The sequence below is a fragment of the Poecilia mexicana genome, unplaced genomic scaffold (assembly GCF_051168715.1).
Source record: "Poecilia mexicana isolate PSO_F unplaced genomic scaffold, ASM5116871v1 scaffold_1, whole genome shotgun sequence".
NCBI lineage: Eukaryota > Metazoa > Chordata > Actinopteri > Cyprinodontiformes > Poeciliidae > Poecilia > Poecilia mexicana.
The window spans coordinates 19,975,802-19,989,747 of record NW_028263370.1 but is presented as its reverse complement, the minus strand read 5'-3'; the positions used below and the strand labels follow the sequence as shown (position 1 = coordinate 19,989,747).

The following is a 13,946-nucleotide window of genomic DNA, read 5'->3' as shown; positions in this document are numbered from 1 at the left end:
TATATATATATATATATAAAAATAAAAAAATTCCCCTCTCACCCTCTGTGGGTGGTCTCTTTCATCCTCTGAGCTCGGGTCCTCTACCAGAGGCCTGGGAGCTTGAGGGTTCTGCGCAGTATCTTGGCTGTGCCTAGAACTGCACATTTCTGGACTGAGATGTCTGATGTTGTTCCTGGGATCTGTTTGAGCCACTGCTCCAGTTTGGGGGTGACTGCCCCGAGGGCCCCGATGACCACAGGCACCACTGTGGTCTTCACCTTCCAGGCCTTCTCCAGTTCCTCTCTGAGGCCCTGGTATTTCTCCAGTTTCTCATGCTCCTTTTTCCTGATGTTGTGGTCACTTGGTATTGCTACATCCACCACAACGGCTTTCCTCTGTTCTTTATCCACCACCACAATGTCCGGTTGGTTCGCCATTACCATCTTGTCTGTCTGGATCTGGAAGTCCCACAGGATCTTAGCTCGGTCATTCTCCACCACCTTTGGGGGTGTTCCCCACTTTGACCTCGGGACTTCCAGTCCATATTCTGCACAGATGTTCCTGTATACTATGCCCGCCACTTGGTTATGTCGTTCCATGTACGCTTTCCCTGCCAGCATCTTGCACCCTGCTGTTATGTGCTGGACTGTCTCAGAGGCCTCCTTGCACAACCTACACCTTGGGTCTTGTCTGGTGTGGTAGATCTGAGCCTCTATTGCTCTGGTGTTCAGCGCCTGTTCCTGGGCGGCCAGGATGAGGGCCTCTATATATATATATATATATATATATATATATATATATATATATATATATATATATATATATATATATAATTTAATGCTCAATATTACCAATCAGATACCGTTCACCCTGTGGTAAAAAGTGAGGGAACAGTATCTGATGACTGAAAATCACCCATCAGATACCGTTCCCCTTGTTTTACAGTGGGGAAACGGTATGTGATGGCCCTATTTCACCCATCAGATACCGTTCCCCCTGTTTTAAAGTGGGGGAACAGCAACTGATGACCATATTTCACCCATCAGATAGTGTTCCCCTTGTTTTACAGTGGGGGATGGCTATCTGATGGGTGAAATATGGCCATCAGATACCGTTCCCCCACAAGTGTCAAACTATTCAGAGCAGGGTGCTTGGTGCATTTTATTTACTTTACAAATGCATGTAAGCTACAGTTTGTACTGTTTCAATTAAAAGAAACATGTTTTCTCACCACTTCTTTGATTCATTTTGTCCAGCTGTCGACTTTAAGTCTGTGTCCATGTCCAACCAGAGCCAGGTATTGTGTAGTTCAGGGGTGTCCAAAGTCGGTCCTTGAGGGCCGGCATCCTGCATGTTTTAGTTATCTCCCTGATTTAACGCACCTGGATGAAATTATGACTCGTTAGAAGGCCTAAGAGGAATATTGACAAGCTGAAAAGGTTGATACTATCACCAAGGAGAGAACTAAAACGTGCAGGATGCCGCCCCTCGAGGACCGACTTTGGACACCCATGGTGTAGTTGGTGCTTTTAATCAGTTTTCAGTTAAATTAATTCAATCCAACTTTATAAAAGGCACAAAATATCACCAAAATCACTCTGTCCCTCTAAAATCTTTCAGAAAATCGCAAAAGTGTATTAAATTGTATCGCTTGCTGAATATTACAATATATATCGTATTGTGGGCAGAATATTGTGTATCGTATTGTACCGTGACATTATTGTATCACTACAGCTCTCCTGATATATATATATATATATATATATATATATATATATATATATATATATATATATATATATATATATATATAATTATTTATTATTACTATTAGCATTATTACTATTAGTTTCACGCAAAAACGTGAAGAAAGTGTGACAACTTTGGCCAAACATGTTGTTTGAGCTTTTACGGTGTCCGTAGTTCCCCAGACAAGTGCGCAGAACAAGCGCGTGCTTGCTACGCGCATGCTTTCTCAGTGCTCATAACGAGCACGCGCGTATTTTGCTGCCTGTGCAGTGGGGGAACCGTATCTGATGGGGAAACGCGGATTGACGTAACACCTGTGTCAGGTTACATTGTGTTGTAAGAGCTAAACATATGTTTAGCTCTTAATATATAATAGCAAATGTTAGTTATAAAGACTAGATGACATGTCAATTTATGATCTTAAATTGCAAAATAAAGTCTGCAAATTGTAGAAACTAAGTGTTTTGTGTTCTACAATTACATTTCCTGTGGACTTAGAATTTAGTTTTGTTTCAAAATGATGTTAAGAATATATTAAATGCATTAACTTTAATATATTTTACACTATAATTAATATATGGTATAGAATACAGACTCAACTCAGGAGGAGCAAGGGATAAATATGTGTTTTGTTCAACAAAATACATATTTATTACACATTCTGACAATAACACAAACAGAACAAAAACCATCCATTTTCTTTACACCCTTGTCCCTTAGTGGGGTTGGGAGGGCTGCTGGTGCCTATCTCCAGCTAACGTTTCGGCGAGAGGCGGGGTCACCCTGGACTGGTCGCCAGTCTGTCGCAGGGCAACACAGAGACAGAAAGGACAAACAACCAAATCAAACAGATTGTACTGGATCTGGAAGATAATCTCTCTTCAGTTTGATCATTATTTACCAAACTGAGCTGCACTGAAGAAAGTTAGGAAAATTTATTTTCTTTTGTGAACCAAATATTTCAGGGAAGAGGCAGGTTGAGAAATATTCACAGCTAAACTCAATCTGACAAAAAGGCTCATTTTATTATTTTTTTTTATGTTAATGGCTTTTACCCTTTCCATGTTTATGATGTGATCTGTTATTGTTCTATGACTTTTAAATAAAATATTTCTCCTCTGACTTTGCTGATGTTGTTGAATCTAAAGTTTCTCTCATTTATTAGAAAACAGAAGAGAGCTTTACATTTATGTTTTATTAAAAACAGGTCAAATAATTTTTTGTAGCAAAATAATGAACAATGTCACAAGTTTTATCATTTTATTCTAAACAAACATCAAATTTATGTATAGATTTCTGAGAAACTAGTAGGATATACAGAATATGTTTAGCTGCGCCCTCTGCTGGGCAGAAAATGAAACTATAAAATCACCACATATAGGAAAAAATATTTACAAATGTTAGAAACAACTAAAGATTATGAAGAGCAAATCATTATGTAAAACTACATCAAAGCTCATAATTCATAAATCATTTATGTACAATAATTCATTTTCTATAGAAATAAACATGTTACTGATGAAGCTCTGTGAACGTTTAGCTGGTAGAATATAAAGAATGTTTAACTGCGCCCTCTGCTGGGCAGAAGATGAAACCATAGTAATATATTTACATTTAAAATAAACAGAAATGAATACAAAGGTGAGAAATAAATAACTAAATAATATAAAGAGCTAATCATATCGTAAAACTACATAAAGCTTATAAACCATGAAATATCATAAGTCAGCAAATAAAAAAAATATTTTCTACAGAAATAAACATTTTATTGATAAAGTTCTGAGAAAGTTTAGCTGGTAAAATATAAAGAATATGTTTATCTGCCCCCTCTGCTGGGCAGAAGATTAAACGTATCTCCAAATATGAGAATCACCTCAAGAACACGAAGAGCTGATCATTTTGTGAAACTACATCAAAGCTCATGAAGCATCTTGACGTGTAAAATGGGAGAATGGCATTAAAACAAAGCCCCTATCTGAATGTGAATTAAAATTTTAAAGCTGCAGAGCTTCACTTTCCTCCATTTTCTTCTTGTAGAACATCATGAATCCAGCTGCTGCTGCTGCAATCACGACACAAACCACCGTCCGTCTGATGAGTTCAGAAACCACCAGATTCTCTGAAACCAAAGAAGTTCAGGAGTTTAGCTTAAAGACTCATTTGTAGTTTGGAGTATTTGATTTGTACCATCTAATGAGCCTTAAATCCTGAATCCTGTTACCTCCAGTCCTCAGATAGAGGTGAGTTATAATGGTCTTCTTGTCATCACTGAGCTCACAGCTGTAAACTCCCTCCTGATCTGAGGTCAGATCCTGTAACGTGAGGCTGCCAGACGCCGAAACATTCCTTACATGTTTCCTCCACTCTTCTGAGACGCTGTAGATGTTTCTGTCAGTCATCTTGGTCAGGATGATCTGATGGTGGTTGAACCTCCAGACCAAACTGGAGGTAGAAATGTGTAAGGAAGTGCAGCAGATTGTAACCTCAGCACCTGAGAAATCAAAGTTTATGAATTCAGAACATTTCAGCAACAAGCAGTTCGAAATGCTTCACATTATAAAAAATAACAGTAACCAGCTATGAAATAAGCAATAAAGATTTTGTCAGTGCAGTTTTCTGGAAGTTTGTTCCAAATCTGTGGTGCATAGAAGCTGAATGGTGATCTCTAGACCTATAGCTCTATATCGTTCCTCTTTAGGTCCAAAGATAATAACTTCAGTTTTGTTTCTGTTCAGAGAAAGTTTTGGCTCATCCACACATTTATCTGTTCTCAGCGTGTGTTCAGTGATTGGCTGGGTTCAAAGGTCACCTGGAAACATCATAATGTACATCTCCATACTTATGCTAACTGATCTGATGACATGAGCTAATAGGATCATGTAGATATTAAGTAGAAGTGGACTCAGTTCAAGCTTATTTCCAGACTTAACTGAGATTTTGAAGCTTTAATAACATTCAGAAAAACTGTTTGTTCAAACAAAGTCTGTTTCTGAGGGCTGTCATGGTTTTTAACCAAAGATTTTAACCAAACATTTTAAATGTCAGAACTTTCTGCACCTAGTTCAGTTAAAGTTGCTCTCCTCTGGTTCCTCCTGGTTCTGATGCTGCAGCTGTAGATCCGATCTGGACCGTCTGGAACCGTCAGAGAGCTGCTGATGTCATAAAGCTTCTCCTCAGTCTGATGGACTGTGGTTCTGTTCTGCAGAGTCGTGTTGGATGGAGGGTAAATGGACCAGGTGAGTTCAGGCTCAGGGTAGATCCCCTCTGAGCTGCAGGTGATCCTGTTTCCATCCTGATGGATTCTGACTGTAGAGACTGGAGCTGTAAACAATATGAGAAAATGAAGAACTATTAGCAGAAGAAATATTCTACAACCAAAGTAAAAATGCAACTTTTATCATCTTATTTCAATAAAGTTTTTTATCTTTTTCAAATGAAGGCGTCCTACCTTCTACTATAAGTTTAACAATTTGTCTATAATAGATGCCATTTATCTTTCCAATACACCAGTATGTTCCGTCATCATCAACCTTCACTCCTCTCAGCAGCAGTGAGAAATTTCCTCTGGAGATCTGATCCTCAAACAGTGACGCTCTGGATCTGAAGCTCTCAGAGTATCTGGTGCCACGATGATCATGTGATACAATCCGAGACTGTGGATGTTCAGTTATTAATTCCCATTGATTTTGAAGTTTCCATTCCATGTAGGTCATCCCGTTCTTCAACCGACATGGTAAAATGCAGTTCTCATTGAAAACACAGGACACGTCGTTTACAATGTCTGCAATAAGAAATAACAGTTGAAAGTTCAGTTGAATGGTGTTGAGGAGGAAACCCAGATCCTCTGAAGGATCATAGAAAAACCTGCCTGGAATAAGTTCTCAGCAAATCATCTCCATGATCCAGACGATGTTCACTGAACCAAAAGTTCTGGTTCTGATAGGAAAACAGGAAGGAATCGCTCTGACAGGGCTTAAAGTAAAAAAAATCCTGAGCCTGAAACTTATAGTGGTGATAGAAATGAACTATACCGTTGCTATTGCCACAGTTTAATAAAAAGTGTCTTTGACAGTGCAAACAATTGCTTCTAACAATACAATTAACAAGCTAAACACTCAAACTTAGATAAGACTTCAGTACATTTCAACTCAAAACAAAATGTAAAATGTCTGTACCCTAAAGATTTGCCTTACAGGCAAAAATCCCTCAACATTAAATAAGAGTCCTTTCAGTCAATGTTTTTGCAAGTAATTTAGAACATGCAACATTACCAACGAAATCAGTGTTTCTCAACCTTTTTTGGGCCAGAGAACAAAAGTCATGGGAATAGAAATTATTTTCACAGGTGTTTACAAAAAATGCAATGGACATTCAAGTTAAAATCAGTATAACAGCAGCCAATCAGAGTGGAAAAAATATTCTTGTTCTTTGCCATTTTCTAGTTGTTAAATATTCCACAAAATAACCAAATGAAAGATGTTCAACATGCCAGTTTAAACTTTGATCTATTTGCAAAGTGACTGAGCTCTGCAACATTAAAACATGGATAGAACTGTAACTACATTAATCATAGCTCTTCTTCTCTTCAGTGCTTCTGTCGGTTTCTGGAGGTGCAGCTCTGTGCTGCCTTCAGGAGAATGGGACATCAGAGCATCATCCATAAAACTTCACCCACATGGCATTTAGTGTGCAAACCAGAGCTTTCAGTGGAAAAACAAAAGTTCCTTTTAATGCCATACAAATATGAGACAGAAACATGGATTATATCTTTATATAGACCTGTCTATTGATTTATAGATTAATAGTTTTACTGGACATAAATTACAAAGAACAAATCTGGATCTTAATCAAATCCTAATGAGTCAAATTGAAAGTGTCATGGAGTCATCAGCCTCATGACATTAACACTGACATGGAAAATAATATTGAAGAAATAAATATATCAAATCTAATTAAAAACATAAATAAGTGATAAGTTATTTACTGTTATGTATGGTCTGTAAGTTATATTTATTGTCAGTATTATGGTCTCAACAAACCCATGGCACTTCAACAATATTATTTTACGTTTTATCTGGAAATAGTGTCTGTTTATTCTTGCCATACAGTCCTATTAATTATTGCTCAAAAGGTCTTGCCATAGCAGTTTATTCTTCTGTATTTACTTTAGTTTCTTAGTTTATTCTTGCACTTTGTTCATTCATTCATTTCCACTTAGTTTCCTTTGATTAGTATTATCCTCTCTTGGTTTATTGCTATGTCCACTTTAGTTTCTTTTTTGTTGCTAGACTTATTTTATCATTTATTGACACTCACCACCAGTAATCTTCACTCATCACCTGCTGTGCCGCCTAATCGTCATGTGTTTCACATCATGTGTTGGTTTTTCACTGTTTAGCTCGGATTCTCTGGATTCTGTTCGGTGTTAATTTAACTTCATTTAACTAATTTCAGCACAGCTAGCATGTAGCATTTTACAGAAAATGTTTTATTTTTGTCTTTTTTGTCCCCGGATCTTCATAGGGATAAAACTTATAACCTTGCTTTTATGTTTATCTTTGACAAACTTTTCCACAAAGTCAGATTCTGAACAGATCATTTTCCAGAATGTAAAAGTATTTTAACTGCAGAATATGTTTCACTGTAAACCATCAGTTAGAATGTTAGAACAAATACTTTTCATTTACAGGTGGATGCATTTGAAATTAGGCTTCCTCTCATTTTTTCATCTTGACGAGTAGAATGGGATTTAATGGCATTAAAATAAAATCACTGAGTGTGAATCAAACATGATGAAACTTCTGGATGTTTCTTGAGGTTTCATGTAAAAGTAAAATCAAATGTAAGCAAGAAACAAAAACACCAGTTTATTTAATATCAGAACTTTCTGTACATCTGCTGACCTGGATTATTCAGAAACACTCTCCTCCAATTCCTCCTGGTTCTGATGATGCAGCTGTAGATCAGACCTGGATCTTCATCTGGAACTGTCAGAGAGCTGCTGATGTCATAAAGCTTCTCCTCAGTCTGATGGACTGTGGTTCTGTTCTGCAGAGTCATGTTGGATGGAGGGCTAGTGGACCAGGTGAGTTCAGGTTGAGGGTAGATCCCCTCTGAGCTGCAGGTGATCCCGTTTCCATGCTGATGGATTCTGACTGGAGAGACTGGAGCTGCAAACGTCAAAAGAAAAAAAAAATATTCACATAAGAAACATCCAACAACAACAACAAAAAATAAAAAGTATCAAAAGCTTATTTGAATTCAATGATTTAAATGAATGTGTCCTACCTTCTACTGTAAGGTCAACAGAATGTCTATAATAGATGCCAGTTGTAAAAACTTTACACCAATATGTTCCCTCATCATCAACCTTCACTCCTCTCAGAAGCAGATCGCCGTTTCCTCTGGAAATCTGATCCTCAGACAGTGATGCTCTGGATCTGAAGCTCTCAGAGTATCTGGAGCCACTCTGGTTATACGTTACAATCTGAGATTTTGGTATTTCACGTTCCCATGTCATGTTGGTAACCCGGTTCCTGAACCGACATGGTAAAATGCAGCTTTCATTGAGGAAACAGGAAACTTTGGTACGAGACTCTGCAATAAGAAAACCAGGTGAAAGTTCAGTTGAATGGTGTTGAGGAGGAAACCCAGATCCTCTGAAGGATCATAGAAAAACCTGCCTGGAATAAGTTCTCAGCAAATCGTCTCCATGATCCAGATGATGTTCACTGAACCAAAAGTTCTGGTTCTGATAGGAAAATGAGGATCACCGACTGGGCAGGATCGAGCGCTGCTGAGAGGACCATCCATCCATCCATCCATCCATCCATCCATCCATCCATCCATCCATCCATCCATCCATCCATCCATCCATCCATCCATCCATCCATCCATCCATCCATCCATCCATCCATCCATCCATCCATCCATCCATCCATCCATCCATCCATCCATCCATCCTCCCTCCCTCCCTCCCTCCATCCAACACCCTTGTCCCTAGTGGGGTCAGGAGGTGCTGGTGCCTCTCCAGCTAACGTTCCGGTTCAAAGGCGGGGTCAAGGCGGGGTCAAGGCGGGGTCACCCTGGACAGGTCGCCAGTCTGTCGCAGGCCGAGAGGACGGTTCCCCCTTTTTTAGCAAAGACTCTGTTTCCATCTCTTCCAAAGACTTTTGCTGCATTTACATTTGCCCACTACATTTTTACTGCTAGTTTAACTAGGTGGTTGCTGCTGTTTTCAATAATTGTCCACTTATTAGAACTCAGATGGCCACAATCGCTAATGTAAAACGAGTCATTTGAGAAAAAGAAACTAGTTTGTTTACATTTTGCTGAAAAGTAGATTGTAAAAATACTTTATAATCTTCCCAACAATAACAGAAACATTTTCTTGACATTTCAACAATGACACTTATGACTGAGCAGCTTTCTGCTGGCTCCTGCTGGTTTTTTGATCATTTATCTGTAGTGATGAGATCCAAGCCTTGGAGTTTGTCATGGCCACAGCTGGTGACCCGACACACAAATACTTTTTCACTGGGTGTTAATTTGTATATCCCACCCACTGCAGCACAAATATGTAGGTTTTGTTAATATTTTCATTTAACATTAATCTGTGTTTGTAATCTTACTGTATCTTGCAAACTTTTAAGCATGGTGGCATAAAGGTCCATAGCACTAGAGGATGGTGAGCTGAAATGACGAGCCACTTCCCACAGATCTGTTTCCTGCAGATGCCCAACTGACTAATGGAAGAATTAGCTACAGAAGTAACCAAGTGAAAGGACTTGACTTGGTTTGACTGATTGCCATATTAAGAGGACAATCTATGTAAAAAAAAAATAGAATAGAAAGGTGTGATGGGACAAAATGAACAAAGGAGACAGACCACCAGCTGAGTGAGAGGGACGGGTCGTATTAATGTAAAGCATGATTACGCTTTACAGTAATAATTAATGTCATGTAAGAATTAAGTTAAATGCTTATATTACATTAATGTAAACATTTATGCCATTTACATTAATGTAAAAATTTAATGTAATGCAATTAATGTAATGCTTACATTAAAGACAAATTAAAAGAAAGCAAGAAACAGAAATATCAGAGCGTGAAGAAGCAAAGAACAAAGAAGCGAGAAGAGAGTTGTGCTGTGAACGAGAAAAAGATAAGAGAAATCGACAATTAAAAACATTTTTTCCATTTTTTTGGAGAAGAAGCGTTCTGCATTTTTCAACCTGACTGCGTTCGGGATTGTGTTATATGTTACAGAACTGGACTTGGTGAGTTAAAAAGTGTATTTTATTTTCTGAGCATAACGTATTTGTAAAGTATTTTTATTTCGTTGAAACGGAAAGTTAAAGTAGCACATTTATGTTGTTTTATGTTCAAAAACTGTGGAAGTAACGGATGAGCTGAGGTGGGTGAAGCATGTTCCCCCCACCCACACACGATGTTCAAATCTATGGAGAGCCATTTCAGCCAAAATTAAATAAATAAATGGGTGAAATAAATAAAAAATGAGTAAAATAAATCAAAAAATGAAGAAAATAAGTGAAATAAAAAAAAATTGTTAATTTAGCTTTTTCATTAAACCAATTTTTCATTTATTTATTTTTCATATTATCAATGTTCCTTTTTTCATTTATCTATTTTCCCATTTTTCATTAATCTATTTTTCATTTAACCATTTTTTAATTTAGCTTTTTCATTAACCCATTTTTTTAATTAATTTATTTTTCATATTATCAATTTCTCTTTTTCATTTATCTATTTTTCATTTATCCCTTTATCCATGTACCCATTTTTCATTAATTTATTTTTCATTTAACAACTTTTCAATTTCCCTTTTTCATTAACCCAATTTTATCATTTATTTATTTTTCAGATTATCAATTACTCATTTTCTCTTTTTCTGGACGGACAGCAGCGGCGCATGTCTGAAAGATGGCCTCCGACGCAGATCTCCAAGGCTTGCCACAGTCATTCTTTCAGCTCGATGCTCCGAAGAGCTGCCACTGGATATTGCAGTTCACTTACGATGTACAGTAAAGTCTGCTCCTTATAGTTGGATCACAGCTGGTAGCTACGAAGGCGTCCCGAACCTTCAATCGTAAGCCAACTTCCGCGGCCGCTTCGTCCAAACTATAAAAACCCCCGACGGTGAAGCTCTGAGTCCATCAGAGCCGCCAGCTGAAACACGTTCGGTCTGAGCGGCCACACGAAAAGTAAAGTCAGGAGTAATAACACTATTTTCTAATGAAGTTAATGAGCTTCTGCTTATAACCCGTTAGTAGATCGCCATCTTTCTTGAAAGCAAAGTAGGTGTGACGCTAACCAACCAATTGGAGAAGTTGTAGCCTGATGACGTGCCTCTCCTCATTTGCATTTATTTTTTTCCTAAGTTTTGCGTGGAAAATAGAATGTGATAAATAAGAAAATACTCAATGAATAAGGAAATTGGAAAATTAAAAATTTTTTAAAGGAAATGTTAAATGAAAAATAGATAAAGGAAAAATGGGTAAATAAAAAAGGGATATGTGAGAAATTAATGAAACTGGGAAATAGAAAATCGGGTTAATGGAAAAAGGAAATTGAAAAGTGGTTAAATGAAAAATAGATTAATGAAAAATGGGTAAATGGATAAAAGGATAAATAAAAATAGAGAAATGAAAAAGAGAAATTGAGGAATTGATAATATGAAAAAATAAATAAATGAATAATTGGGTTAATGAAAAAGCTAAATTAAAAAATGGTTAAATGAAAAATAGATAAATGAAAAATGGGTAAATCAAAAATAGATAAATAAAAATGGGAAATTGAAAAATTGATATGAAAAATAAAATAATTGGTTTAATGAAAAGCTAAATTATTTAACTTTTTTTATTTATTTCACTCATTTTCTCCATTTTTTTGATTTATTTTACTCATTTTTTTATTTATTTCACCCATTTATTTATTTAATTTTGGCTGAAATGGCTCTCCATACAAATCGGCGAGTATATTACTTTATTCAGTACTCTGCAGAGTTAAATGAACTTTTGTTGGTTATTACAGGACACACTTCCTGCTAAAGAGCCCCCTGGTGGTTGAAGAAAAATCCACACATAAACCGGAAAATACAATATATGAAAAAAAATCTTAATGCTCTCTGGTATTGTTCAGGGGGCTGGACCAAATATGGAGGCGGGCAGGATCTGGCCCGCGGGCCGTAGTTTGGGGACCCCTGCTGTATACCATTGGTTGTAATGTTAGGAAAAATACTTTAATTTTACTTGTATATTACAAGTGACTTTTAAACGAGGCTTCCTCTCATATTTTAATCTTGATGGGTAAAATGGGAGTTAGAAGAATGGCATTAAAATAAAATCACTCTAAATTTGATCAACAGAATGAAACAGAAGTATCAGTTAATTAAATGAAATCAGAACTTTTTGTACATCTGCTGACCTGCTCTAGTTAAAGTTGCTCCCCACCAGATCCTCTTGGTTCTGATACTGCAGCTGTAGATCCGATCTGGACCGTCTGGAACCGTCAGAGAGCTGCTGATGTCATAAAGCTTCTCCTCAGTCTGATGGACTGTGGTTCTGCTCTGCAGAGTCGTGTTGGATGGAGGCTCAGTGGACCAGGTGAGTTCAGGCTCAGGGTAGATCCCCTCTGAGCTGCAGGTGATCCTGTTTCCATCCTGATGGATTCTGACTGAAGAGACTGGAGCTGTAAACAATATGAGAAAATGAAGAACTGTTAGCAGAAGAAATATTCTACAACCACAAAGTAAAAACTCTCAAAATATGATTTGAATAAAATGTTTTCAAATGAAGGTGTCCTACCTTCTACTGTAAGGTAAACAAAATTATAATATTTCAAGCCTTTTAACGTTCCAGTACACAAATATGTTCCGTCATCATCAACCTTCACTCCTCTCAGCAGCAGTGATAAATTTCCTCTGGAGATCTGATCCTCAAACAGTGACGTTCTGGATCTGAAGCTCTCAGAGTATCTGGAGCCACGATGGTCATGTGATACAATCACAACTGATAGTTTAAATAGTTTCCATTCAATGCTGGTCATCCTGTTCCTGAACCGACATGGTATAATGCAGTTCTCATTGAGGACACAGGAAACGTCGGTTCCAAAGACTGCAATAAGAAATGAAATCAGTTGAAAGTTCAGTTGAATGGTGTTGAGGAGGAAACCCAGATCCTCTGAAGGATCATAGAAAAACCTGCCTGGAAACAAGTTCTCAGCAAATAGTCTCCATGATCCAGACGATGTTCACTGAACCAAAAGTTCTGGTTCTGATAGGAAAACAGGAAGGAATCGCTCAGATGTGGAAGGAGAATCACTAAAAAGAATCTAGTTTATTTATGTTTCTTGTTTGTAGCATTTCCAATGATTAATGAAAACATAATTATTGACATTGCAGCAGTAAAACTCTTATAATTATGACTGATCAGCTTCCTGTTTGCTCCTGCTGGTATTTTGATTATTTATCTTTATGAAATCCAAACCTTGGAGACTCTTTGCCATCACCCTAATCTTTATCTTCATTTCTCACCTTCAAGTCTGGACTATTGCTGCTCTGCTTTAAAATATAAATATTACGGTGAGATAGAAAAACCTTGTTTGTTTAAATAAAATATTAGTTTTAACCTCAGTCTCCTATTAGTAATTTTGGATTATCTGTAAAAGCATCAAATAAAAAAGTCAAAATTTCATGAACAATGCAAAAAAAAAAAAAAAAAAAAAAAAAAAAAAAAAAATATATATATATATATATATATATATATATATATATATATATATATATAAATAATATCTTTACCAACTTAGATGTGTTTTAGTTTTCTAAATCTTCTCACAAACAGCAAAATCTGAATTTTATTATTAGTGAGACATTTTGTTGAGTAAATTATCACAAAATATGAGACCAGAGATCACAGGGTTATTACTCTAACTTTTAATCATGTTTCAAAATCTCTTAATATTTTCACTTAATTTCCTGTTTCATTCTCACTTTGAAAGCAGTAATCTACCGTTAACATCTGAAAATAATAAAATAAAAGCAGCAATAATTGTTTTTTACTCACCTTCTTCATCAGCATCAACCCACACAAAAGGTAAAAGTACTAAAAACCAGAAGCTTGTGATTCTGATCATTTTATTCCTAATTATCACCTAACTGAGAAGAAACAAATTATTAACTGTTAAAACGCTCA

The 13,946-nt window shown here is 36.7% G+C and overlaps 3 protein-coding genes across 3 annotated transcripts; all 3 read right to left on the bottom strand.

The window, feature by feature from the left end:
• Positions 1 to 2,906: 2,906 nt before the first annotated feature.
• LOC106907899 (butyrophilin subfamily 1 member A1-like) lies at positions 2,907 to 5,509 on the bottom strand. The gene is made up of 4 exons (XM_088006157.1): positions 5,180 to 5,509; positions 4,789 to 5,052; positions 3,953 to 4,222; positions 2,907 to 3,850 (listed from the first exon to the last, which is right to left on the bottom strand). Exons 1-4 carry the CDS (start codon positions 5,442 to 5,444, stop codon positions 3,726 to 3,728), a joined length of 924 nt encoding a protein of 307 aa, XP_087862283.1. The 5' UTR covers positions 5,445 to 5,509; the 3' UTR covers positions 2,907 to 3,725.
• A 2,080-nt stretch (positions 5,510 to 7,589) lies between these two features.
• On the bottom strand, positions 7,590 to 8,548 carry LOC106922502 (programmed cell death 1 ligand 1-like). Its single transcript, XM_014994973.2, has 3 exons — positions 8,505 to 8,548; positions 8,020 to 8,390; positions 7,590 to 7,901 (listed from the first exon to the last, which is right to left on the bottom strand). The coding sequence occupies exons 1-3, from the start codon at positions 8,546 to 8,548 to the stop codon at positions 7,609 to 7,611; spliced, it is 708 nt and encodes a 235-aa protein (XP_014850459.2). The 3' UTR covers positions 7,590 to 7,608.
• A 3,603-nt stretch (positions 8,549 to 12,151) lies between these two features.
• On the bottom strand, positions 12,152 to 13,484 carry LOC148161203 (programmed cell death 1 ligand 1-like). Its single transcript, XM_088007612.1, has 2 exons — positions 12,477 to 13,484; positions 12,152 to 12,441 (listed from the first exon to the last, which is right to left on the bottom strand). Exons 1-2 carry the CDS (start codon positions 12,796 to 12,798, stop codon positions 12,152 to 12,154), a joined length of 612 nt encoding a protein of 203 aa, XP_087863738.1. The 5' UTR covers positions 12,799 to 13,484.
• Between the last annotated feature and the right edge of the window lie 462 nt (positions 13,485 to 13,946).

Coding starts and splice junctions, on each gene's coding strand:
- LOC106907899 (XM_088006157.1), bottom strand. CDS start 5,444: ATGACCTACATGGAATGGAAACTTCAAAATCAATGGGAATTAATAACT. Junction 5,053..5,179: donor TGTTAAACTTATAGTAGAAG/GTAGGACGCCTT, acceptor TATTGTTTACAG/CTCCAGTCTCTACAGTCAGA. Junction 3,851..3,952: donor CCTCTATCTGAGGACTGGAG/GTAACAGGATTC, acceptor CTTTGGTTTCAG/AGAATCTGGTGGTTTCTGAA.
- LOC106922502 (XM_014994973.2), bottom strand. CDS start 8,548: ATGGATGGATGGTCCTCTCAGCAGCGCTCGATCCTGCCCAGTCG. Junction 8,391..8,504: donor CGCTCGATCCTGCCCAGTCG/GTGATCCTCATT, acceptor ATGATCCTTCAG/AGGATCTGGGTTTCCTCCTC. Junction 7,902..8,019: donor TGTTGACCTTACAGTAGAAG/GTAGGACACATT, acceptor TGACGTTTGCAG/CTCCAGTCTCTCCAGTCAGA.
- LOC148161203 (XM_088007612.1), bottom strand. CDS start 12,798: ATGACCAGCATTGAATGGAAACTATTTAAACTATCAGTTGTGATTGTA. Junction 12,442..12,476: donor GGTTGTAGAATATTTCTTCT/GCTAACAGTTCT, acceptor TATTGTTTACAG/CTCCAGTCTCTTCAGTCAGA.